At 49.2% G+C, this 26,802-nt stretch overlaps 1 protein-coding gene across 1 annotated transcript in view; it reads right to left on the reverse strand.

Annotated features, from left to right (window-relative positions):
• Positions 1-26,802, reverse strand: part of ZC3H3 (zinc finger CCCH-type containing 3) — a 365,042-nt gene that overhangs the window by 24,877 nt on the left and 313,363 nt on the right. The window contains exon 11 of the mRNA XM_075063298.1: positions 19,748-19,950. Coding sequence (XP_074919399.1) covers positions 19,748-19,950 — 203 coding nt within the window. The remainder of the gene's footprint in view (positions 1-19,747; positions 19,951-26,802) is intronic.

Raw genomic sequence — 26,802 nt, forward strand, 5'->3', positions numbered from 1 at the left:
ACTGAACTCTAAAGTAGCAGAAGGTGACATACTTGATCCTCTATTCGCAGTCACTCAGCACGTCTTGAAACTGTCCAGGATCGGGACCTGCCTTAAAAGGGGCATTTCATGTGTGCATGTGAAGTGTGAATGAAAATGGTTTAACCATTTTTGAATGCGAGGAAAGTAACCCCCTCTCTCCACACTTTTCCCATTAGAGAAACATCTTTTTCAAACCACCTTGTGGGCTAACTTGCAGGGAGCCGCAAGGTGAAATTTGGCAAGGTGCTAGCCTTCACCTTCTCAGGGGAAACACACAGCTCAGTCAGTGGAGGAAAAGTTTCGATCAGAGAGAGCTTGAGGCCCTTTTAAAAGGAAGAGCAAAGAGAGGCAGAAGGGTGAAAATTAAGAGTTTTCTGCACAATCTTTTCCGTAAAAGCATAAGAACGGCCACACTGGGTCAGATCAAAGGTCTATCTAGCCCAGTATCCTGTCTTCTGACAGTGGCCAATGCCAGGTGTCCCAGAGGGAATGAACAAAACAGGGAATCATCAAGTGATCCATTCCCTGTTGCTAATTCCCAGCTTCTGGCAAACAGAGGCTAGGGACATCATCCCTGCCCATCCTGGCTAATAGCCATTGATGGGCTTGTCCTCCATGAATGTTATGGTTTTTCTCAGTGGTGGTGTCCTACCTCCTCTCCTGTTTATTTCCCCTCCCTATTCCCCCCCCCCTCCAATTTTTCTTTTTGCTACTGGAAAAAGGGGTGGGGGAAGAAGGGGACCACCCCCAACACTCATAACCCCAGTGTAGAAAAGTAAATGGTTTTACACTGAATGCTGAGACATGAGAGCTGCATCAAAGCACTAGAAGGAGTCAGGAGCAATTTCACACACTGTTGTATATAGTTAAGGCAGGCAGAGGATTATAAATCATTGCACACAAACAGGAACGGTCTCAATACCCCGAACGTGGAGATAATAAATACACAGGTGGCAGCCCCAGCGTTCGCGGGGAATAAACGATATTGTTGACAGAGTTCTGTGTTCCAATCTCACTCTCCATTTTCAGTTGCTTTTAAAACTCTCTTATACAAATTGTTTTTGGGTCAAAAGCTTCCATCCATGGGGTCAGCCCAAAGGCAGACTTTGTTATGGAAGATTTGAGCTAAATCAATTCAGCCATTTCTGAATTACACATTTGTTAAACACCATAAAGTAAAATACCCTGTTAGGATTAAAACTTCTCCTCTATAATTCAAATAGCTCATGCCAGAAACGTCAAAGCTAGCTTGTTTCAGAGTCCTCATTGAGGAAGGAAAAAAGCTCAAACGTGAAGAAAATTTGTTCAATATTTTAAAAGTTAGGTAGGTTTAAAATTGATTTATTTGTTAGAATATTTTCTACTAGCTTTTATGCTACTGTGGTTCAGAGCTGGGTGTGTGCAGGACATCTGCACTTAATGTGTCATCCACTTTTCCGCTGATCTTTAATCCTCCTTTCGTTTCTTTGTCAAAAGACAATAAAGCCCACTGTTAACGCAACCCTGCAAGATCAGAAATGAAAAGTTTGATTTTCCTAAGGCAGCCCCAATTTAGCCACACTGCACGTGGGAAGTTTCCTTTTGATGGTTTAATTGTTAAATATAAACAGTGTATTACTTTGACACATTAAACATCTGCCACAAAAACACACAGGTCTTTCAACAAGATCAAGTTAGCACAATAGACATCTATCTGACTTGTGCACTTGATTTCTCAACCTTAATGTGCCATTCACTTTAGATTTTTGCATGTGATCCCCATGCAGGGGAGGAAATATCATGGAAAGTGAAGAGCTATTTAAGCTAAAGAACAAAGTCGGCACAAGAACAAATGGGGATAAACTGGCCATGAACAGATTTAGGCTTGAAATTAGAAAGTGGTTTCTAACCATCAGAGGAGGGAGGCTCTGGAGCAGCCCCCCAACAGGAGTTATGGGGGCAAACAACTTATTTAGTTTGAAGAGAAAGTGGGACAAATTTATGAGCGTGACTGTATGACGGGATTGCTTGTGATGGTCAGGGGCAGGGTTTGGCAGCTTTGTGGCTCACTTCCAGTTTATGTCTTCTGTTCCCAAAAGCTTATGCTTCAGGGTTCCAGCTGGCCAATTCTGGGGGTCAGAAAGGGATGCCCCCACCCCTTTGGATTCTGTTGGGTTTTATATCTCCTCCTCCCGAAGCATCAGGGATGGCCACAGCTGAAAACAGGACACTGAGTGGGGTTCGGTCAGTGCTCTGAGGTGGCACTGAACATGCATTTTCTCAGGTGCTTGGCTGGCTGATTTTCGCTCATATGCTAATCACCATAGCTGGGGGCGGGAAGGAATTTTGGCAGGGACCTGGAGGGTGGGGGGTGTTCGCCATCCTCTGCAGCATGTGGGTGGGGGTCACTCGCCAGGATTATCTGGGTATATCTCACTTAATCATTGCCCTGCCATTGTGAGGGCCTTGTGCACTGGTGCACCTTGGTCCCTCCTGTAGGACAGAGAAGTCCAGTCTCCCGAGGGCTGATACACTTTGGTCTGATATTCGTTTTTGGGTTTAGTGCGTGGGTGCTGTCGGTGGCCTGTGAGATACAAGAGGTCAGACTGGATGACCTGGTGGGCCGTTCTGGCCTTAAACTCTATAAACAGAGTGCAACATCTAACACACAAGAGAAACAATTTGTTTAAATTGCAGTTTTTAAAAAACATCCACCACAGATTAAGCTGGAGCCCTGAACTCGGAGCACTCCAACCCGAGACGGGACCACTCCGCTGGGTCGGGATTCATTGTCACGTACACAGCTTTCTTCGTGATGGCAATCACACCAAGCACAGAGGGTAATCCCTAGCAGAATGATTGTATCCTAAAAATATTTCCTGGGTGGGGAGGGAGAGGAGCACATGTCTGCTGCAGAACTGGCTGAATGCTTCACAGCCTCTCAATTCTACTTGTCAACTCTTTCACAAACACAATGGTTCAGTTTTGCGACTCAATGACCAGAAAAACTGGCAGATGAGCACCCTGTCTTATCTCCCTGTTATCTGACAAAAAGCATCCAAAGAGCAAACACCCAGGAGCTATCGATTACTCCCGAAGGTAGTCTATTTCACTCAACCTCCTGCAGCGTATGGAGCTGAGACCTGTCTGCCCAGTTCCAGAGCCTTTGCCTCCCCAACCCCACGCACTAAACTGATTTCGCCAACACTTTGATTCAGATTCACGCAAGAGGCTTTAATCCAGAGCAAATGAGTTTTGAGCCTGTCTACAAATACAGTTTTGTGGGTTATGGTAGCACAGAAGTACACTGATTATTCGTCTGTTCAAGTAAGTTCTCAAAAGCCGCAGTGTCGCACCAGATTTATCAGTGATGAAATATGATGCTTACAAGCTACAGGTGAGACTTCCCTGTACCACATCTAAGGCCTGGTCTATCCCGGGGGAGCGGGGGGGGAGGAGAATCAATCTAAGTTATGCAACGTACTTAGACCTCCTCACTGTGGTGTCTTTGCTGCGGTGAGTTGACTGCTGCTGCTCCCCTGTCGACTCTGCTTGCGCCTCTCGCGGTGATGGAGTACAGGAGTCGACGGGAGAGCGCTTGGGGGTTGATTTATCATGTCTAGGCTAGACACGATAAATTGACCCCCACTGGCTCAATCGCTGCCCACCGATCCGTCAGGTAGTGTAGACATACCCTAAGAGAGAACGCAATACTGGGGGTATTCTTATGTTCTGTTTGACACAGTACACAGCAAGTCACTTTAATTCTTCTTGTCTAGGATCGAGCATAGTATTAATTTAATATCAGACATATGCTCTACCAGGGGGTGATAGTTTATCCTGAAAGGGGAATGGATTTGATGATTTCAGAGATCCTTTCCATCTCTAATTACTATGAGACTAAATAACTCAGGTGGAGAAATTGCAGGGCTGCCAAGCTGTAAGAATCTGAGCAAGAGCGATTTCCAAAGCGCCCAGGTGAGATTTTAAAAGGTCTCATCGCCAGACCCTCCACTACAAGAGGAAAAGACTTTTAAACACGTGTGGAAGATTAATCTGGAAGGAGTGTGTCTCAATCCCAGCAAATAAGTGAGACTTGGCAGGTCTGAAACTTGTCTGCAAATCAATAAGGCAAGAGGATTGGAAAACTGCAGACAATTAGATTCCTGCAAAAAAAATAACTATCACCAAGCGTATTTGCAAATGTCTTGCTGTGGGATAAGAAATGAAGGCTCCGGTTCAGACCAACATGGAATCACAATGCCCTTCGCGTTTAGTTTATGACTGGAAGTTTCATTTGAAGTGAGCAATTCAGTGTCCCTCGCAACACCAAACCCAAATGTGAGCGCAGTTGTTTGCTTCTGGACTTTCCCAGAACTGCAAAGGTGCAGTGAGACCCAGGCCTCAGCACTGTACGACAGTGGCCCACTCAAGATCTGGGCCCATCAGCCCTGTGCACTGTACAGACACGCAGTGAGACAGTCCCTTGGGTTGGGGACTCACCATCTAAACAGGCAAGACAAGGGACATATGCTCTTCTCACTTCACAGCTGGGGAACTCAGGTACAGGTCAAGGAAGGTCACACAAGGAGTCTGTAGCAGAACTGGGAACCCCGCTCTCCTGAGTCCTAGCCCAGTGTGCTGGCCATCAGGCCTTCCTTCCTCTCAAATACGTCTCTCCCCCACAGAGGAGAGCCCCTGTTATCCAGCTCTTTTCACAGAGTTAGCATCCAGAACCAAAGGAACCAAAAAAATCACTCAGAGCAGCTAAACTCCTAAAGCTTTGGGGAACACCAGCGGGCAACTCCAAAACCACTTTGTCCACCTGCTGATGGCAGGAGTAAAGGCTGCAATCATTAATGACCTGAACAAACACAGCGTGCTGAACAGACACCAATTAGACTGACAAGCAGTGCCTGGCCATAGGAAGGAGCATGTGCGCACTACCTGCAACTCGATAGGTTTTGCATTAGAAAAGCAATTATATTAGAGGTTTGTTAATTCAATTATGAAAGGCGTTTTGATGCTTTCCAATTAGCTTGTTCTGAATGCTTGATGAAACACGTATTTTCCTGGGTTCCCTGGGACTTGCCTGCAGAAGCCAGATGAGACATCCGATGGGAGTTCATTCCCTGGAGTACAACTGGGCTAAGCAAAGCTAGGGGGCACCACGACCTGTGGGCAGTTAACAGGATAAACTTGTTCGATTGCAAGAGAAATCTGCTATGGTCAGCTAACACCGCTGGCCCAGCAAAGGCCTTCGCAAAGGGGGACAGCGACATCAGGGACTTCAAGGGTCCTCCACAGTGGAATTTGCTTGTAACCAGAAAGAAACTGAAGAAGGTTCTCAGGTGGGAATAGTGGGCCCCAAGATTGGGGTGGTTCCTTTGATAAGCTCAGTCCCTGCCTCTGGATGCTGCTAAACCATCCTGGTCAGTCAGGAGACCTCTGGAGAAGGCAGCAAAGGGCAGGAAATCAGCCAGCTGTAATACTTTGGTCGTTGGTTTAGTGGGTGGGTGCTGGTGGCCAGTGATGTAAAGGAGGTCTGATCTGATGGGCCCTTTTGGCCTTAAGCTTTGTGACTCTGCATCCCTACTTGAGACTCCAGATGAAGCAATGATGCACCCAACTCCCTTTTTTGAAAGCGGAAAAGACCATCCCCAGGCGCTCGCACTGGTCCCTAGAGATGCTGGAATGGAGTTGCACGTGGGCCACCACTGCCCTCTCTGGACTCCCTCCCCAGCACCATGCTCGCTTCCCCTCTTTACAGAACAGCTGCACGGTAGGCAGAGCCCATGACTTCTCCAGGAAGTGAGGCAGCTGCCTGGGTCTGAAGTGCACACCGAGCTCTCAGCACTTGGAGCTTCCCCTTGCTGAGGAAGAAACAAACTGGTCCAATCTGCTGCCACTTTGACCAGCTGTTTTAGTCTCTGACTCAAACTTTCTATTCAGGAGCAAACTTGGCAAATCTTACTGCGTTGCCATTGAAATTCCCATGTAGTAGGCCAGCCTTACACTGTCTGGCCCAATGAGTTGTGATTCTAATGGGGAGACCTCACTTTCTGATGGTCTGGGTACTTATAAGGCCTGTTACCACAGTACCTCAGTGCCTCACAATCGGATGCATTTGTCCAGTGGCTCCTCATTAGAGACGGGCTCTGGAGGGCAGAGACCACCTGTGTCCTGGGTTCGTACAGTGCCTGCACGATCCTGGTCAGTAACTCAGGGTCTCAGGCTCCATTGAAATAAGAAATAACCACCTTCCTCATGACATCTTGCAGGTGCAGAGCACATTCTATGCAAAGACCTTACTGTGCTTTGCAGAAAGCCTCATAACCGCCCCACGAGATAGCGGAGTATTAGCCCAATTTTACAGGTGGGGAAACAGAGGCAGGGAGGGTGAGTGACAACAGCAAGTGAGTGGCCATGCTGGGAATAGAACCCAGGTCTGTGTGAAGGGTTGGGGCACCAGACTGTCCGTCCTTCCTTCCAATGGGGGCAGGTGACTGGAAGTGTCACAGCTGCTAAAGAGGGGAGTCGGCTGGGTACAAAGCTGCCCACGCCATATCCTCTGCACTGATAGGAAGAGACAGCTACAGTACCGAGGCGGCACATGTGAGTACAGGCAATGAGCTCTCAGACCACACAGGGACAGGCCCTTAGCCTAGCTTTCCTCCGCCCATCGTGGTGTCTTCTCAGCAGGTTGTGCCCCTCTGGGCTGCAGATGTTGATCAGCCCACCAGACGAGACTGAACAGCCCTGTGTCCCTGCGGGGTAAGGGGCTGGTATGGCACAGCACCTCGCCCACCTGGTTGCAGAGCAGTGCTGAGCTGCAGATGGAGCTTCCCCTCAGCAAGTGCAAGGGTGGAGAACAGAGAGGCAGCTCCTCGTACACACTCTGCCGGCGCGACTGAGGGCTTACGGCAGGGGCCATGAAGGGACATGTCACATTTTTTTCCATCTCTTTATACTTGGGATCTGATCCTGTTCAATTTCACGTCAGCAGCAAGATTCCTATTGCCTTTGATGTGCGGAGGACAGGGTCCCTAAGGGATGCTGGGTGTTTTTTTCCCTTTCCCCCCTTCACTATTTTATGGCCCTTAGCAGCATCTGCTGCAGCAGATCTCAGTTGTCGGAGCCCCCGGGGTACCAGCTTGCTCCTCTGCCAGCACCTACGCTGCTACAAGAGGCAGATGGCACAATGGATGCAACAGCATTAGTGTGGTGAAATGCAGGACTCTGGCAGCCCACCCAGTGGGTCTGGCTGTACGAGACCCCAGACTCCTCCGGAAGTGGGAACACACTCCTGCTAGTGCCTGGAAGGCACCCGGCAAAGTCAGATCCCACTGCAAACTGGGGGTCGAGAGACACCTAGCAAAGGCCGAGTACTCAAAACAAGGTAAGAGAAATATGTTTCTGTGCAAAGACTCCAGCCCTGCCAGTGAGCTCAGAAGCCCAGACTAGGGTGGAAGGCATGAGTCAAGGGCAGCAGCAGCCCCCTGCAAGGAGGGGATATGCCCAAGGGCACATGGTCACTGGCAAGCAGCAAATTAATGTACCTACTGATAGCGGTCTTACCTACCTGAGATACAGACAGAGAACAACATGCGCTCCTCTAACCAGGGTCTCTAAGCACACTGCACCCACAGAGTTAAGCCTTAATATTTCTGCCATGTAGGGAAGTACTCCTTCCACTTTAGAAAGGGGAAACTGAGTCACAGAGCAGCTACAGAGTCACTTATGTTAAAAGCCACCCTTCCATCTGAACATTTGTACTTGTTGTTGTTACACACCAGGCCTGAAATGACTGCAATGGCAGAGGTGAGGGACGCTATTGCTTTGACCTGGCAGTGTGTTTATTTAGTAAATTTGACTGCACTCTATGTACAGTCAGAATCACTCTTCCCCCGGCATAGTCAGCTCATCTCACGCATACACTCACCCCACTTTGTGTGAGTTTGACAGAGCAACAGACAAAAACCCGCTCTTCTTAACAACAACAACAAAGGGTCACAAAATGCAAAAACTGGCAAAGTGATTCAGGAACAGGTGCTCAAGGGCCACAGTGACGGGTAGTGGAACAAAGCCCCAAGTTAGGACTCAAAACCACTTTGAACTCATTTTTTTAAACTAATTAGATGTTAAGTCCATGGTATCCCTTGGCGTGTCCAAGGTCACAAGAGAAGCTCACGAGAGCATGGAGACAGCTCAGATCTTTGGACTCTCAGGCCTGGTCTACACTACACAGACTGACATACGGCAGCTGACGTTAACCTCATTAGGTCAGCGCACACACGACAAACTTGTCCTGCTGATGTAAGTGCCCCACTACGCCGACATACGCCCATGAGAGATGCAGTTAGGATGACGCAGTGTCTCTGTAGATGCTGCATTAGGTACACTGGGTGTCAGCTGTCTTAGCAATTTCAGAGCTTCATGGTGGAGTTGTGAAATTGACAGGAAAGCTGGGCAACTAAAGCCCAGCTGACAGGCTGCTACCTTGAGGCTCCCAGCTCAAGGAGCAGAGAAGCCCGAGTGGCTGCCCCCCACTCCCAGCTGGGAGCAGGAAAGTGAGAAGCTTGGGGGGGCAGCCGGGCTCCCAGCAGGAAGCTGCAAGCCCTGCCTCTCAGCTCCCCCACACTGCCCCCTTCTGTCAGTGGAAGCGCTCCTGGTGAGGATGCACACCCTGTGTGCATAACCCTGGAGTCTTTAACCCAGGAGGGGAGTGTGGACATCAGCCACTGCAGTAATCACTGCAGTGGATGTAAGTTGACTTAACATAGGTTGACTTAGAGATGTAGTGTAGACATGCCCTGAGTCATGTGCTTTACCCACTGGACAATGCTTCTTTGCTGCTGACATTAAAAAACTACAGTTTAACTACCTTGGTTTAGAAACTGATTGTGTTACACGGGGGCCACTCCTCGAGCGTGAACACTTTTGCTCTGGTTCAGTTTAGCTTAAGCCTGTTATTATTTATTCCTTGTCTTACTGTAGAGCCTAGGAACCCTGTCATGGACCAGGACTCATCACGCTTAGCGCTGTAAGTAAATTGGGGTAACTCTTACCTGCCTCCCGGGGCTGCTGGGAGGTTAATTAATGCCTGTGAAGTGCTTGGGAGATGAGAAGCTCTGGGAGGTAAAGATATTCCAAAGTAGCATTAGAGAGACTCCCAAATACTATTCCCTATGGTGGCCTGAGAGGATCATTAGAGGAAAACACAGGTGAGATCCTTCCCCAGGGTGAAAGTACTGGCTCCACAATGTGCCCAGGCCTTGCCTGGCGAGACCAAGGCCCACGTCTCAGTGCTGATCCTCTGCTACCCTGTCTCACCCAGCCAGCTTGTCCCACCCAGTGCCGAGCAAACTGCGAGAGCACCAGAGGTACAAGCCCAGCTGTGAGGAGAGTCACCGGTGGGTATGACATTCAGGAACGCCTGCAGGCAGGGGAAATCCTGATTAGCATTTCTACATGACCAATGAGAGGGTGCCAGGAGCACCCAGACTAATGGCGATTTGCTTCCCTAGAGCTGTATGTGCAGCATGGTCTTAGGGTTAGGAGGTATGGGGTCTTTTAAATAATCACATTATTTCTTGTGCAAGATGAGGGGGAAAAAAAAGTGTGTGTGTGTGTGAAGGAAGAAAAAAAATAGCCACTTTAGATAGTGGCTTTGAGAGAAAAAGGTTTTTGCTGTCTTAAAATTTTACACTCCATCGTGATGTGGGGCTTGATGAATACAATGAGGGATGGGCATAGTCCCCTCCTATACCCTGCTTGATTCGAGGCTACTGATCTCTAGCACATCTATAAAGTTTTGGGGGAAGAGACTGCACTTGCTACAGCCTGGCTGCTCATGCTTTCACCACTGCAACCCCCTCACCTGTGGCAGCAGGTGAACGGAACATGTGGCTGGTCTAGTGAGAAATGGGAACATTTAACCCAGGAAGGTAGCGCCCGTGTGTGTAATCCTGGGAGCCGGGGGAGTCAGGAACTATGAACTGGGTTCGGAAATCAAACATGGCAGGGAGGTGTGTGCATGGAGGGGATTCATGTTTTCAAAGTTATTCCTCCAGAAGTGAAAGCTGTAAACAAAAACAGAAGCACTGCACCTCAATGAATTTTCCAAAGCAAAAGTGTTTGAGCGTGCTCAGCGGAGCCATTAAAAAAGACTGTAGCGAGCATCTTCCATTAACGTTACGACTGTGAAATATGACAATAAAATGATAGCCGTATGGTTGCAAATTTGCAGCCCGCCGAGTTGCTAGGGGTTTATCGTCACTCAAACGTGCAGAGAGCTGTAAAATGTTTACAGAAAGGGTCGTTTGCAGCTATAAAATCCTCTTTTCTCTCCTAAACAAGGCTGAGTGGAGCCATTTACAAACCCCTGAATGTTCATCGGGGGAAAGGGGAACATCTGTTCTCTCCAGGAGTTTTCAGTGATCTTCTCGAACAAATTAACTAAAATGGGTGCTTTCTAATTAAATTAGCACTCGATTGGAATGGTTTGCATTGGTGCGCTTGGTTACAATTATCGCAGGGACGACAGTTAGCTCCAGCGCAGGCTATTTAACTGGAAGGTGAAATATGGAAAAGCACATTACCTGGAAACACTTCCAGGAGGGGAGGGTGGCTAACTGTATCCCCCATCCGGAAACACTTCCAGGAGGGGAGGGTGTAATAGATTTCTCTCTCCCCACCCTCAACCCCACACAGATGCTTCCCCAGCTTTATAAGAACAAAACAAGGTGAAGGACACGAATGTTGCAACTAAATCTAGGGGGCAGCTGCTCTCCCTGTGTCCCCGGCTGCTGCTGGAAAGGAGCTTTCTCCCTGCTGCTGGAAAGGAGCTTTCTCCCTGGGCCGTCCCATTCGCCCAGCAGCAAGGCTCTGCGCAGGGCAGAGCTAGTCACACAAAGGCGGCGCTGAGGAAGCGCTGCCTGGGAATAGCACCCACACTAATCTGCTGCCGCGTCGGCACAGCCGGGGAGGAAGGCATGCTTTGCCTGGACGTAACACTACATGAGGCCCCACAACTGGGCACAGTGTACAGCCAGCATCCAGGGCAACGGAGCAGGAGGCCCGCTTCCTGGAGTCACAGAGCAGGCTGCTGCGGAAAGCCTCATATCACAGTCCTGCAAGGCACACTGGTCCCCATTAACACCACTCCCGGGGAGCGGAGAGCAAGTCCATCCCAGAGCTAGATGAGCAGAAGCTCTTGGTATGTGTCAGCCCATGTTCTGTGATCAGCTGGTGGGACTATAGTCCCATGATCAGCTGGTGGGACTATAATCCCACCAGCTGATCTACTGATCTACTGTTATCTGGGTGTTCAATGGCTGCTGGGCAAGTTAACTGCATGCTCACAACAGAGGCCACCTGGGCTGAACACAGAGTGGTGATATATTTGTTCCCAACTCCACTCGCTTCTGCAGAGACACAAATACTTTAATTTCCTTGTACACTGTGTAGGTTGACAGATCTTCCACACACAGGGGATGTGCTTAAGAAGTTCTCCTAGTCTGAAAAATGATGCTGGTTTCAGAAATGTTTCCTGTGGCAGCTTCAAAATCTTTAAAATGGGGAATTCCATGACGATCTTTCCAGCCAGAAGAGTTTTTAAAGAGTGTGCACCAAATGATATATTTCATAAATGTGCACGCACATTTAATAGAGAGCCTATGGCTGTGTGGTGTAATAAGCCCACGTTTGAGACCGTTGCATTACAAATGAGCAGTCATCTTGAATTCATACCAGTCACGTCTCTCTAACTCTCCTCACCCCATGTATGCCACATAGAGCAGATATTATAAAAAATCCTCCCTACATTTCAAAGTATCTATGCATTTTTAAAATACAGATACAGATACACACACAATTTCTTATAGCCCTCTACTGGTAAGTCACCAGGAACACAGAAACTAACAAGGTTAAAGCTCCTTTACAAATGGCCTGAAATAAGTTTTTGTACACAAAAACGTCCTGTCTTTATCTCTGGGGACTGTCAAGGGCTACAAGCAAGAGCTGAGTATCCCACTGGACAGCTGAGATTCTCAGACTCGTAGACTTGAAGGTCAGAAGGGACCATCATGATCAGTAGTCTGCTCTCCTGCACATCGCAGGTCACAGGACCTCACCCACCCACTCCTGGAATAGGCCCAGGACCTGTGGTTGAGTTACTGATGTCCTCAAATCCTGGTTTAAAGACTTCAAGTTACCGAGAATTCACCATTTACACTAGTGTAAACCAGCAAGTGGCCTATGCCCCATGCTGCAGAGAAAGACAAAAAAAATCCTAGGGTCTCTGCCAATCTGATCCAGGGGAAAATTCTTTTCCAACTCCAAAGGTGGCCAGTTAGACCCTGAGCATGTGAGTACGAGCTACCAGGCAGATACCTGGGAAAGAATTCTGTGTAGTAACTGAGAGCCCTGCCCATCTAGTGTCCCGGCTACAGCAGTCGAGGATTTTTGCTACTGGCTGTTGCAGATCGATTACACGCCATTGTAGGCAGCCCCTCAGACCATTCCCTCCACACATTTATCAAGCTCAGTCTTGAAGCCAGTTAGATTTTTTTGCCCCTCACTGCTCCCCTTGGGAGGCTGTTCCAGAACTTCACTCCTCTGATGGTTGGAAACCTATGCCTAATTTTGACCCTAAACTTGTTGATGGCCAGTTTAGAGCTCCCCTCTTCAGCAGCATGAAGTTCCCATGAGTAAACCTTCAGGGCTGAGAGATATTGGACCTTTAATCAGCACCTACTGCCATTCCTGCCTCCCAGACCAGTCGAACCAGGGGGCTGTTGGGGTTGGATGGCTGCCTGCAGTTCCTCAAGACTGTAGGAATGTTAGAACAAGGCTCAGGGAATCACAGAAGATTAGGGTTGGAAGGGACCTCAGGAGGTATCTAGTGCAACTCCCTGCTCAAAGCAGGACCAACCCCAACTAAATCATCCCAGCCAGGGCTTTGTCAAGCCGGGCCTTAAAAACCTCTAAGGAAGGAGATTCCATCACCTCCCTAGGGAACCCATTCCAGTGCTTCACCACCCTCCTAGTGAAAAAGTTTTTCCTAATATAGTGGGTAAAGAAAAGCCGAGGTGGCCAAAGCAGTATGACAAATGCAGTTCACCATTTATCTAATAATTAGACACACATGGCAACCCATGGAATTGACCACCCTACTGGGCAACCTATTATCTTCGGGGATAAGCTGAGGTGGTTTCGTAAGTGTGGACAGACCACAGGACAAGACAACCATCCACCACTAACATGGGAGTTTTTGGTCTCTTGAGTGGTTACTGAGGACACGCCCACCGTGAATGAATGGAAGCAATGACAAAAGTTGCATCTCTTCTGTCAGCAAGCCTGGCCCATTGTAACTGGCTGAGGAGCCCTACTGTGCACAGATCACCTCTGAACTGCAGTTCTCACTGCAGGATGCATGCTCCGTGAGTGCAGGGATAGGGCAGCAAATACGGAGGGGAGTCCCCCCTGCCCAGTCCCTTCGTGACAACCACAACCAGAAGACAGCCCCACCCCACCTCCCCCAGCCCATGTGCCAAGCAAGGCCTGTGTGTTTTATGGATCAACAGCGTGGCAATCACTTCATCTCTGGCAGGAGAACACACTCCCCCTCAAAATGGTTTCGATACAGCTGCTATTCCCTGTGAGTCCCGACACCTACACTTTCTCCAAGGAGTCTCCAGCCATGCCCCCCCACCCAACCTGGGCACCTCACTTCCAGCAAGGGACTGCCCCCCGAAACTGGAGAAGGGGCGGATGCCTGCCTCAGAGGGAAGGGAGAGGGCAAGGAATGCGGAGAGTGGGCTACCAGTTACATCCTATTGCACTTGGATCTCCTACCTTCGCATACTGTCTCCACCAGCCCTGGCAACTCCCGTTCGGCTCTCTAGCACAGCCCCATCTCCGAATGCAGGCCATGCCGATTTGCAGGGGCTCGAGGCCCACCACGCTACGAAAGCTGTTCCCTCGTCTCCAGAGAAGGCGAGCAGGAAACGAGGTGTAAGGACCTGTGCGGCGCATCACAGCCAGTGCTTTTGCTAACGTAGGGGGAAGACAGAGAAAGAGGAGGAAGGAGCCAGATTACTCATGTCAAGAGCATGTGTGAGCTCTTTATTCACTGGCCTGGTGCTTCCTCTAGACAAGACAAGCCACAGATAGCACCAGCTACTTTCTCTGCACGCACTCTCCTCCTACGATGACCAAAACCAGGAGTTAGAAAGAAATGCTTCTTTCCTCTCCCAGATGTCCTTTCTGCTACTGCATCTTTATCCTCCATCTGACACCCATTCCCTTGACCCATTAAAGGCTGAGTTACTCCAGGCTGACAACTGCAATTCATGGCATTTCAACAGCTTTCTTTCTGCGGATTAATTGCTCCATCTTCACGGCAGAGATAAAAAAGCCAGATTAACTCACTGGTTCAAGAGCACTTCCCACAGCAGACAGCAGCAGCCCTTCCACTGAGATCAAAAAGAGTTGAAACGGGGCCAAGAGGAGGAAGGAGGGGGAAGAAATCACTGTGATTCTAAAGGGAAGCCAAGCACTTCTCTCCATGTTGCGTAGAAAAGCCTTTATAGCAGCAATGATCCTTGCTGAAAGGGCACCGACTGCCCTGCGCGCCCATTGCTTAGCATTTCAATAGCATGCAGCCAAGCAGCCATTCTTCTGAACACACATGCTCACCAGCAACCTAAGGAATATGTTGCTAATCCCGGGAATTCTTTCTCCCCAGACATCAAGATGCCTTGAAACTTCCCAGCCTTGAAGTGGGTTTTACACTTCACTGCCAGGCTGATCAGAGCTCCAAAGTAGCATTAAGCAGAAGAGACGTCTCTCTCCAGCATGGGAGGCTGGAAGGGGGCTCACGTGAGCTTTCAGCTGGCCCTCATTGCAGGGTGATCTCACCACCATTAGACATGAGATACAGAAGACACTGCAGAAACAGGACATGGAGCAGAAAGGAAAAGTTAAAGATATGGATTTGTGCTCCTGGCATGGCTTGTTTCCCTGTGTCCCTTCTCTTTGTACAGACCCAAGCCTTGGGCCATCCAGTCCAGCAGCCACATTTGGCGTGACAGGCTTCATAAATCCTTCCGGCAGTGTCTTGTTTTAGGCAGGTATGATTGGGTGACCTCCAGAGAGCTCTCTCCATCAGCACCTGACTGGTGGAGTTCTCCAGCATCCTCAGCAGGCAGCTCAATACTCAGTTCCCTTGGAGGTGTTTTACTGAACTGGGTGAGTTCATAGTGCGTTGCTGGGACTTCTCAGGCTGTCCCCGCTCTGGGATCTAACTGGAGCACGTGGCCAATTTGTTATAACTTACTGGCCTGATTTTCAAAGCTTTCGAGCCCCACCTAATTCTCACTGACTTAACGGGAGACTGCAGGGCTCAGTGCCTCTGAACAGCAGAGTACCACTGTATGGGGACTTGGATATCTAACTTTAAGCCCCTGCTTTGGAAAATGTTGGTTTCATTCCCTAAATCGGATACTACAGAAAAGGGTGCAGGAGTGAGAGACAGAAGCAGCCAACATGGCAGAACATTATTTACACGCCTGCCTTCTCCCAGATCAAAGGACGTCTGAGTTAGGTATGCCCCACCCACCCCCGCAGATGGCATGCTAAAGGGGGCCCTCAGTACCCTGACACAGTGGCCAAGTAATTCTACGCAGGCTGAATTGGTATTGGCACTGCATGAGCACCCAGAGCCCCATTGTGCTAGGTGCACACACAAACACACACCGTCTCAAAGAACTTGCAATCTAAGTAGATTAAGAGGTGCCTCCTGGGTTTTGTCTTATGCTGCATTCTGGGCCCTTCTCATTATCCCCTTCCCCTCCCTCCCCCAGCAGGTGCTAGGGACCTTCATAGAGCGCTAGAAAACTGAGGGACCTTCTTGGAGACAATGTCCATACCCCTGGAGTTAGCAGTGTCATCCCTGGCTATTTTCAAACATGGACGCCTACAGGTAAGTGCCATCATTAGGCAGGCCATTCCCATTTGGGGTAGAGATGGTCAAAAGAATTCAATTTTATTATTATCAGAAAGTTTATCTCCATACTTTTCTTGTGAAAAATTTTAATTTTTGATGAAAATTTTCAAAATTTAAACAAAAACCATGCTTTTGATTTTAGTTCAAAATGAAAAAAATATTTTTACTTGATTCTTTTCTTGAAAAAACCCCAAACATTTCACTGAAATCAGCCTGTCTTCGCAAAACACTTCGATTTTGACGGAATGGCATTTTTCATCGAAAAAAGTTTTCAGTTAAAAACAAAGTTTGGACAAGCTCTAATTTTAGGGTCCTAAATGGACATTTGAATATTTGGCCCCCTGTGCCCTCCCCAATCACCTTTTCTTCTAAAGTACAGTACTGTGTGTCACACACCAAAAGCAGCATAAGCAGTTCCTCTCTCTAGAGGAGCTGGGCACTAAGTAGGAGTGAGGAATCGCAAAAATATCCAAGTGACTTACTGGAGACAAAATGAGAACTAAAAAAAACCAAAGGCAAAATCCCCTGCCTCACTTGGAAAGATTTTGCCAGTCCCAGAGGAGCTGGCTGCTCTGCTGTTTCCAAGACATTGCACCCAGCCAGGGGAACGGGCTGAATGCATTCTGAATGGAGTGATCCCACACAGATGGTTTTCTGTGCATTTCGTGGGGATCTCGTCCCCCAATTTCTACCTAGTGTTCTCACCATCATCTTTCACTCCGAAGAAAGTCTGATTTTCTTTTGAGTCTCTCCGCCTCCCTTAACCTACCACCTGATCTCACAGCACAACAGACCAGTTGTGGCAACAGGTGCTGGAACTGTTGCTCCCTCTGGCTTGAAATGGTTTCCATTATATACAGCAGGAGCCGGCAACCTTTGGCACATGGTCCATCACGGTAATCCGCTGGCGGGCCGCGAGACGTGTTGACCGTCCGCAGGCACAGCCCCCGACAGCTCACAACACATTCCTGCGGCCCACGCCAGTTCCCGCAGCTCCCGTTGGCCGGGAACGGCAAACCTCAGCCACTAGGAGCTGCAAGGGGCCGTGCCGGCAGTCAATCAATGTAACCAAAACGTCTTGTGGCAGCCAGTGGATTACTGTGATGGGCCACGTGCCAAAGGTTGCCAACCCTGATATCCAGGGTTTACAGTTTGGTCAATGGCTCTCAGCAACCCCACTATAAAAATCATTCCAGCCCCAGCCATGTGTGGCTGTGTCTAAATAGTGAAGCTTTCTGTGAAGAGGTTCAGACTAAGTAGAAATTAGTCCGAGAGAAATGTGTGTGTTCCTCTCTTTTCCAGAGGATGGGAGAAGGGCAGGGGAAAATAATGTAACCCCACTGCCAACCTTGAATCTCCATGCCATGACGGCCAGGCTTCTAGCAGAGGAGAAATGGACAGGATTCACTGAGGAGCCAGCCAAACATTGCTCCCATATCAGCGGCTGGGGGACTCTTAACTCTCACTCCCCTTCGCCTCGGGGCTGCCTTGTGTTAGTCAGCAAGTTGATTTTGGCATTTGAACCAATTGCTGCTGAAAGCCCCACTCATCACCATGTTTAGTCTCAAGTTTCTTAGTGAATTTCACATAGCTGAAAGGTGCATGATGGACGGCCCTGGAGCCTTGTGTTTATCTAACAGCGAGGATAGCGTGGGGCAGTCGTATAGCACACTGCCCTGTCCTCACCTCTGGAAGTGCCCCTCAAACCCTGATGGGTAGTCCCCAGGATCTATTCAGACCTTGCCCAAGAAGGGGGAGGTGCAGGCAGCAAGAGGTGGTGCCAGTCTTTGTGCTACGCATGCTGTTCCACATGGAACTGGGTTGAGACCCTGGTCATTTCATATAGGCCCAGGAACACCAGAAGAGACTCCACTTGTTTACCTCCTGTTCTACTGCTTCGCTTCACACTGAACAAGTGGCTGTTTCTCTTTCACAAAGCAGGCACTGGCCCCAGTAGTCAATGGTGGGAGATTTGTAAAAGACAGCAAAGGGCTAAGTAACTTTTTGAACTACCGGATGTCTAATCCTAATATACCTCGGTTTCTCCTTCTCACATACACTAGAAGCTGAGGAGTTAAAACAGAAGGGTGCTTGATTGGAGTTGATTATGGTATGACCACAGAGATGGGACTGCAGTTTGGAGATGTCCTTCAAGGTAACATACGGGACTAGACTTTGGGAGGGAGGGGCCTAAGAAAGCAGTTATGCTGCAAAGGCAGCTGTAAGCTCAGTGCATGCCGTTCAAGGGAATGGGGTGGTGGAATGGGTTACAGGTGCCCACATGTTCTAACCCCAGCTCAGGCACATCTCTGGACACATGGGTTCTAACCCCGGCTCAGGTACATCTCTGGACATCTTCTAACCCCGGCTCAGGCTTCAAGTAAATTTATTTGATGGTGCCCAATGGACTCTTGGTCCCATCAAAACACTAGCCCGCAATTCTCCAGTTGATACTATCCTCCCCCTAAGGCCTGGTTTAGAATAGAATGGGTGATGCTGCAGGTCAGGACTGCAGCGCACTGGAAGAGCTGTGTGTGTCCCAGGAGTGACAAGCAGGAGGAGCCAAAGCCAGGATTAAGGTGCACTGACAGAGCTGGAGAATACCAGCAGAGCTGTGTAGGGATGCATGACGGTACCATCCCTATTCTACTCCAGTTCTCCCCTTTGTGGAGCACTGAATTCACACAGCCGGGTTGTCCCTTGTCCTGAAGGAGTACTTGTGAGGATATAAATATTCAGGCCTGTCTGCAAAGGCCTATATTTTAAGAATGTAGGTGTATTCTTATCACATAGCTAGTTATAGAGGTATAAAAAAGAATCAAAATCACTGTCTGTGGAATGGCCTTCTCTTACTGTGACAGGCTAAGGCCGCCAGCTAAGAGGTAGTTAGGCAGCCATAAGCTGGGAAGTGTATGGTCACATCCTCACATTCCAAACTAGTCACATTGAAATAAGGTGCTATTGGGAATACAATCCTGCCCCGATATTCCTGTCACCTCCAGAGAAAGGGGAGAGCCTAGAAGATGCAAAAGGAAACTTAGCTTGATAGCATCCTGTATCAATAGAGACAGCTGGAAAACCCTTATGTCTGTATAGGTGTAGTTGTGAAATCCTCACTTCTGTATTGTTTTGTATGTTTATTTGCATGGTCTCTGTCTGGTTCTGAGATTGTTTCTGTCTGTATAATTAATTTTGTTGGGTGTAAACCAATGAAGGTGGTGGAATATAATTGGTTAAATAACCATGTTAGGATTGGTTAGTTAAATTTCAGTAAAATGATTGACTAAGGAATAGCTAAGCAAAGCTCAGGTTTTACTATATAGTCTACAGTCAATCAGGAAGTAAGGGCGGGGGGAATGGGAACAGGGACTGTGGGGAATTGGGATCATGTTTTGCTAAAGGTGGAAATGGGAACAGGGACACAGGCAAGGCTCTGTGGTGTCAGAGCTGGGAAGGGGGACACTAAGGAAGGAAACTGGAACCATGCTTGCTGGAAGTTCACCCCAATAAACATCGAATTGTTTGCGCCTTTGGACTTCGGGTGCTGTTGCTCTGTTCATGCGAGAAGGACCAGGGAAATGAGAGGGTGACGGAATAAGCCCCCTAACAGTGCTGTGCACAGGGCAGGGGCAGCTAGAGAAGTTACAACTGGGACATGGCTCTCGCTCGGCTTTGGCTGATGAACCACAGGGAGCCCCAAAGCTTGTGAGAATGCAACACAGAACAACATCCTTGTACCTGTATCCTCCCCTGTCTTGTCTCTGTCAGCTGTGCATGCCACTGCACTTGGAGAGGTAGGTGACTGGAGAGAGATGAAAGATGGGAGCTTCTGAAGTCTGCTGCATGCTGGGGTGTCTGTGTCACTCCAAAACTTTACCCCTTGCTCTGCGCTGGAGGGTCCGGGAATCTCCCCATCGTCCTGGAGGTTGGCTGCATCCCTCCTAAAAAACACATCCATATAAGTATGAAAACAACAGCAAATCCCATGTGAATCAGCAAGCGATGCCAACATAGAATAGTAAAATAGGTTCTAGCGAGATAAGACTCAGGTGATAGAGATGAAGAGACTCATTAGCTCTTCCAGCTGCCAGGCAAGGATTGTCCCCGATAGTCTACTTCCAAAGGCTTCACCTTCTCCAGTTTAAAATGACCTGAGTGATGCCATGCCTGCCCCTTCACCTGGAGAATGATCCCATAGCCTGATCCATCCCACTACTAGTTTCTCTCTGGTTGGCCAGATCCCCTTATTCCTATGTACATCCCAGAAAATCCCCATTCTCCCCTGAAGGAAGTTTCCGCCCTTCAGATATGAGTTTGTGGCCACATCACCTTCATTTGTTTGGGTCACAGATCCGAGCCAAATGGGAAGGGAGTGGGGTTAAGGTAGCAAGGCTGGAGCATTGGACACGTGGGTGAGCCAGGTGTGTAAGGGACTGAGCGGCCTTCAGTTCCATGTCTGGCTGTGTCAGTGTTCTTGGCTCACTCCTCAGTGCACAGATGGCTAATGGGACATTTTATCTAGCCTGACATCTACATTGATGGTGCTAATAAAAGGGAAAAAAGTTGGAGCAGTTTAAAGCTTCTCTGAACCCGGAGTCTTCTCTCTCTCGGGCAGAGGCTGCTGCCAGCCTTTCTAGGAAAAGAGGATGGAAAGAGCCGTGCATAGCTCTCCCTCCCCACTGGCCAGCTCTGCACATCACATTCCCACCTAAAAGGAGCAAGGAAATATTTTACACCTCACTTGTCCAGGGGCCAGGAGCGGCATGTCATTCCAAGCTTACTGTAAAAGCAGCAAAGAATCCTGTGGCACCTTATAGACTAACAGACATTTTGGAGCATGAGCTTTCGTGGGTGAATACCCACTTCGTCAGATGCATGTAGTGGAAATTTCCAGGGGCAGGTATATATATGCAAGCAAGCAAGAGATGAGGTTAGTTCAATCAGGGAGGATGAGGCCCTGTTCCAGCAGTTGAAGTGTGAAAACCAAGGGAGGAGAAACTGGTTCTGTAGTTGGCAAGCCATTCACAGTCTTTGTTCAACCCTGAGCTGATGGTGTCAAATTTGCAGATGAACTGAAGCTCAGCAGTTTCTCTTTGAAGTCTGGTCCTGAAGTTTTTTTGCTGCAGGATGGCCACCTTAAGGTCTGCTATAGTGTGGCCAGGGAGGTTGAAGTGCTCTCCTACAGGTTTTTGTATATTGCCATTCCTGATATCTGATTTGTGTCCATTTATCCTTTTCCGTAGTGACTGTCCAGTTTGGCCGATGTACATAGCAGAGGGGCATTGCTGGCATATGATGGCGTATATTACATTGGTGGACGTGCAGGTGAATGAACCAGTGATGGTATGGCTGATCTGGTTAGGTCCTATGATGGTGTCGCTGGTGTAGATATGTGGGCAGAGTTGGCATCGAGGTTTGTTGCATGGATTGGTTCCTGAGCTAGAGTTACTATGGTGCGGTGTGCAGTTGCTGGTGAGAATACGTTTCAGGTTGGCAGGTTGTCTGTGGGCAAGGATTGGCCTGCCACCCAAGACCTGTGAAAGTGTGGGATCATTGTCCAGGATGGGTTGTAGATCCCTGATGATGCGTTGGAGGGGTTTTAGCTGGGGGCTGTATGTGATGGCCAGTGGAGTCCTGTTGGTTTCTTTCTTGGGTTTGTCTTGCAGTAGGAGGCTTCTGGGTACACGTCTGGCTCTGTTGATCTGTTTCCTTATTTCCTCGTGCGGGTATTGTAGTTTTGAGAATGCTTGGTGGAGATTTTGTAGGTGTTGGTCTCTGTCTGAGGGGTCAGAGCAGGTGCGGTTGTACCTCAGTGCTTGGCTGTAGACAATGGATCGCGTGGTGTGCCCGGGATGGAAGCTGGAGGCATGAAGGTAGGCATAGCGGTAGGTAGGTCCAGACTAACATGGCTACCCCTCTGATACTCAAGCTTACTGTGTCACCCTACATAGCTTTGCAGAGCCCGCTGCACACTCACTCCCCAGTGCTACCATACAAGGAAGGGCCATGTACTGCTGGGACATGTCTTGGGGCCGGATACAGAGAGAGCTGGTGCTTCAGCTCTGCCCATCTCCAGCCAGGTGACTAGGACTGATTTGTGGGGAGGGAGAATGAGCATGGCATAAATCCCTGTATAGAGTAGAATAGAGATTGCTGAATCCTGGCTCTCGCGAAACGACAGGGGCAAACAACCAAATACATCTAGTCCCTTCCCCAGGATTCAGTGCGGGGTTGTGCCATATGGTCCACTTCCTAGTGCTTTCCTCAGCTAGCACTAGTGTCCATAAGCAGTTAGCATCCATCACTTCCACAGCAGACTAGTCAGTGACCTGCAGCCAGGAACTGCTACGGAGGAGGCCGCACTGCCTAGGCTCAGGATCCTGATGAGGGTAGTGCAGGGAAAATGATGCTGGAGGGAGGCAGGATTCCCTGCCCAGGCTCTGTGTGCTGGGCTGATCTTCATTTGTCTCTTTCCCTGCTTAGCTACCTTGTGGGGGTTCATGCGTATGAAGATTCTCCCCACGCAGAGAGTTTGCTCCGCCAGCTCCCAGATACCCACTGGAGGCTGTTAACAAAACATTCCAGAAAAGTGACGCAAACGGCAATAGAAAAATACAAACGGAGATGGAGCCAGGAAGTGTTTGGAGCCACGGCACTGATGGACTCAGACGACAGGCTGCTGACAGTGATGGATAAAGCGAGTCCTGCCAACAGGGCTGTAGCCGTCCCCTTCTAGTCTAGTCAGGTCTATTAGCTCAGCCTTAAAATGACTCTTTATGCAGGGCAAGGTAGCCCCAGGGTCGAGTCCTTTATCCCTAAGGCCCGGGTGCAATCGCAGACTCAGTAACAGCCTATGGAGGCAGATCTTCCTAACACAAAAGGCACCGTTCAGTATGGGTATTGCAGGGCAGCGCTAGCCGAGAGACTAAGGCATGGCTGGGTCTGAACACTGCCCTGTCCCCACTAGAAGCTGGACTCCCCAGACAGCTACACAGAGAAGCCTGCACGGCTACTACCCTTTCTGTCCTGAACGGTCAGGATCCTGGGTCAGCATCTTCACCAGCGCTACCTTCATTGATAAAAAGCCACTGCTAAGGGGTGTTTCTGGAAACACTCTTCCGCTTCCTCGCTCCCTGGAATTCACAGCAAACACTACAGGCACCTCGCAGCAATTAATCAGCACTGCGTTTAACTTAAAGGCAATATTTTCATAGCCTCCTTTGTTCCTGGCATGACTGGCTTCTTGTGTTTGCTTCTTGCCCTGCCCTCTACTTTCCTGACCCAGGTCCCTAGGTGAGGGTCAGTCCTAGGAAGATGCCATTGCTTTGGGAACAGAGGGTTCCACTTTGGGGTCCCAGTGCTGATAATCCTCTGTCTCTTCTTCTCTGTTACTACCAAAGTGCCGAGGAGCCCACCGTGCTAGGCGCTGTGCATACACAGAATAGAAAGACTGACCCTCTCCAAAGAGCTTACAGTCTAAACATGAGAACAGAGATGGATACAGACAGCTCGAAGGAGGACTGCAAGGAAACAATATTGTCCCTTGCACCGGAGGCCCATATAAGCTTCCTCAGACAGGCTTACAGCTGACCTCAGTTCTGGTCTGACGAGACCGTTTCCCATAGGGGTAAGAAGCTCGTTCTTCACATTGGGTCAATCTCCTGAGAGGAGGCTGCTAACCCGTACCCAACAGTGGGATGGGCATTGTGATGTGGATTCATGTCCAATGATGGTACAGAGCAGGGCCGGCTCCAGGGTTTTTGCCACCCCAAGGGGCGGGAAAAGAAACAACAAACAAATAAACAATCCAACAAAAAACCTGCGATCGCAGCAATTCAGTGGTAGCTCCACCACAACACTTTCTTCTTCGGTAGCAATTCGGGGCAGGTCCTTCCCTCCGAGAGGGACCGAGGGATCCGCCGCCAAATTGCTGCCGAAGAGCCCGACATGCCGTCCCTTCCCCTTGGCCTCCCCAAGCACCTGCTTGCTGAGCTGGTGCCGGCCCTGATACAGAGACAAGCCCCCCAAACTCGTATGCCCTCCATCTCAACACAAACCTTTTCCCTGAAAGGAAAGGCAAGCGCTTTAGCCACCACACCTGGCTACCAGCCAGCCAACTCCCGGCATCTGAGCAATTCAAAAACAAGGCCAGCTTGCTGGCTGTGGCCGACTCTGGAGCTCCTGCATTGGGGGGGAGGTGTTCAGCATCGTACCGACTGTCCAGTCCCCGGCTGACAAAGTGTTAACAATTCTCCTCTCTATTATAATGCTGGGAGTTAATAACACTGGAGATACCTCTGGGTGCCAGGCTTGGTGGAGTGCCCAGTCAGGTAACTTGCAGCCACACAGCATTATTAAAACTGAATAATCAATAGACCCCCAAGGACACATAGGACATTGACCTCTACAAGAATCAGACAGTCATTTTCTGCTGATAGTTGCTGATGTGATTAACAAAGTACCCAGCACAACAGCAAAGACATTCTGCACACCTATTATATTTCCACATCCTTCTCCACCTCGGACTCCCCTAACGGCTGCCTCTGCATGGGCAGGAGGGAGGCAGGCAGTTGCCCCAGATCTCTGATTGTTCTCTTTCCTTTGCCTTAACTTAGAACGTGGAGTGATCAGGATCTAATGCTCATGTTCTGCACTCACACGCAGGAGAGCTGGGTTGGAGTCACAGGCCTACCACTTCAGAAGCAGGCAGGAGTGCCAAACGAGACTCGGAGAGGAAGAATAATCTTGTAGTTATGAGAACTGGGAGTTCTGAGGTAGTTCCCAGCTCTGCCACAGATTTCCTGCATGACCCTGGGTAAGTCTCTTCCCCTTTCTGTGACTCAGTTTCTCCAACTGTATAATAATACTTCCCTGTCTCCCAGGCAGAAGTCAATACATCTATTCATTTTTGGAAGGTGCTCAAGTACTAATGCGACAAGAATCAAAGAAAGGCCTGCGATTCCACAACCTTCGGCCCCTACGGCAGGGGATGGGGTGCTTCCTGTCACTCCATACCCCGCCTGCAGACTACGGAGAAAGCTGACGAGCTCCAGCAGGGACACAGCAACTCATTCCTACTCCAGATCAGAGAAGTCAAACTGCTCTTCTTTTGACAAGTTCTTTCATCCAGTCCCAGGCTGTGGGTGATGCTGTCTTTTTTTTTTTAAAACATGGAGCAAATTAAGTGCATTTGAAACCAGAGGACTACAAGCACCGGACAGAGCCAGATGGTGCATGGCTCCAGCCCATACAGCCCTGCCACTGCATTTCAGCCCTGGCCCAATAACCCGCTGGAATGCTCTGGAGCAGGGGCTGCCAACGCTGCCAAACGTGCACAGCTCTGTGATAGGACCAACGTGCCTGAGAGACAGGGAACAGGCTGTGGAGCTCATTTTCCTTCGTCCCTAACAATAAAGGTGGCAGTGGGTTTGGTCTGACAGCGTGAGATTTCCCACAGGGAAAGAAGAGGCCTCCAAACACTGGTGCAAATAAGCCCAGATGTGAGAATGCCCCAGAGCTAGATTCAGAGGGCACAGCTGTCCTGCTTTCCCCAAGACAGGGGAACTTGCTTGACAGTGGGGAGATGCTGTCAGCACCGAATTGGCGTTTGGCACCTTCACAGCAGGAGCAGGGATTTCTGGACACCCACGTGCATCGGACAGACTGGCGACAAGAGGAAAGTGAAGCTGAGCTAGTTACCCTGCCCCTTCAGGAAGAAGTGGGCTGCAATGGGTGTGTGGTAAAAGGGGTGGCATGGTGGGTGCATTGCATTAACACACAGGACTTCCACTTCAGCACAAACTTGGCCTGGGTCCTAAACCAGGGACAGTTTTGAACTTCCGGAGCCCAGGGACTCTGATGCACATGAAGAAAGTACTGGACAGCTGGGCAGGACTCACCATCTCTGCTCAGGGCAGGAACATCTCTAGGGCACCTTCCAGGCAAAGATGCCAATGTGCCCAAACTGGAGAATATAAACTACATAGACACACAGGGAACACTTCACCCATCGATGAAACAAAGCCCAGCTCCGGGGAAGAAGCCAGTAACAATTCAACAGCTCACGGGGTTCTACATATTGACGACAGGAGGGCAAAGAATACAGCCTCCACCTGGAGCTCCAAGAGTACAGGTGGACAGAAAACAATTAGCCAGGACATCAGAGCGAATACTCCTGACCCTGGTCAGAAATGCCAGAGGTGTTTCCTAACTACAGATAGTTGGTGGCCAGTTTTACATCTCTCCTGAAAGACAGTAAGGCCTGGTCTACACTATGCGTTTAAACCGATTTTAGCAGCATTAAACTGATTTAACGCTGTATCCGTCCACACTACGAGGCCCTTTATATCGATATAAAGGACTCTTTAAATCGGTTTCTGTACTCCTCCCCAATGAGAGGAGTAGCGCTAAAATCAGTATTACCATATCAGATTAGGTGGCTTTATGGCACCCACTATTAGTTTTTGGTAGCTAAGGTTCAGAATTGTTACTGTATGCTAGTTCAACCCAGCTGAATTTCATTAATCTGTTACACTCCTGTTGCTGTGACAGGTCCATGCTGGAGCTCTTTTGGATTTGGGACTGCGATGCCACCCGTGTCCTGGATCCCGGAGCTCAATCTGGGCCAACGAGGAAATGAATAAATCAAAAGTTTTGCGCTTTTCCTGTTTACCGGCCGCTGCATCCTGTATGATTGCTGTCCAGAGCAAAGTCACAGTTGGTAGCGCAATGTGGATTTAGCGCGCCCAGAGGGCCGATTATACCGTCGATTTGTCCGGCCACAGCTATACCTA

Source organism: Chelonoidis abingdonii, chromosome 2, assembly GCF_003597395.2.
Source record: "Chelonoidis abingdonii isolate Lonesome George chromosome 2, CheloAbing_2.0, whole genome shotgun sequence".
NCBI classification, from domain to species: Eukaryota; Metazoa; Chordata; order Testudines; family Testudinidae; genus Chelonoidis; species Chelonoidis abingdonii.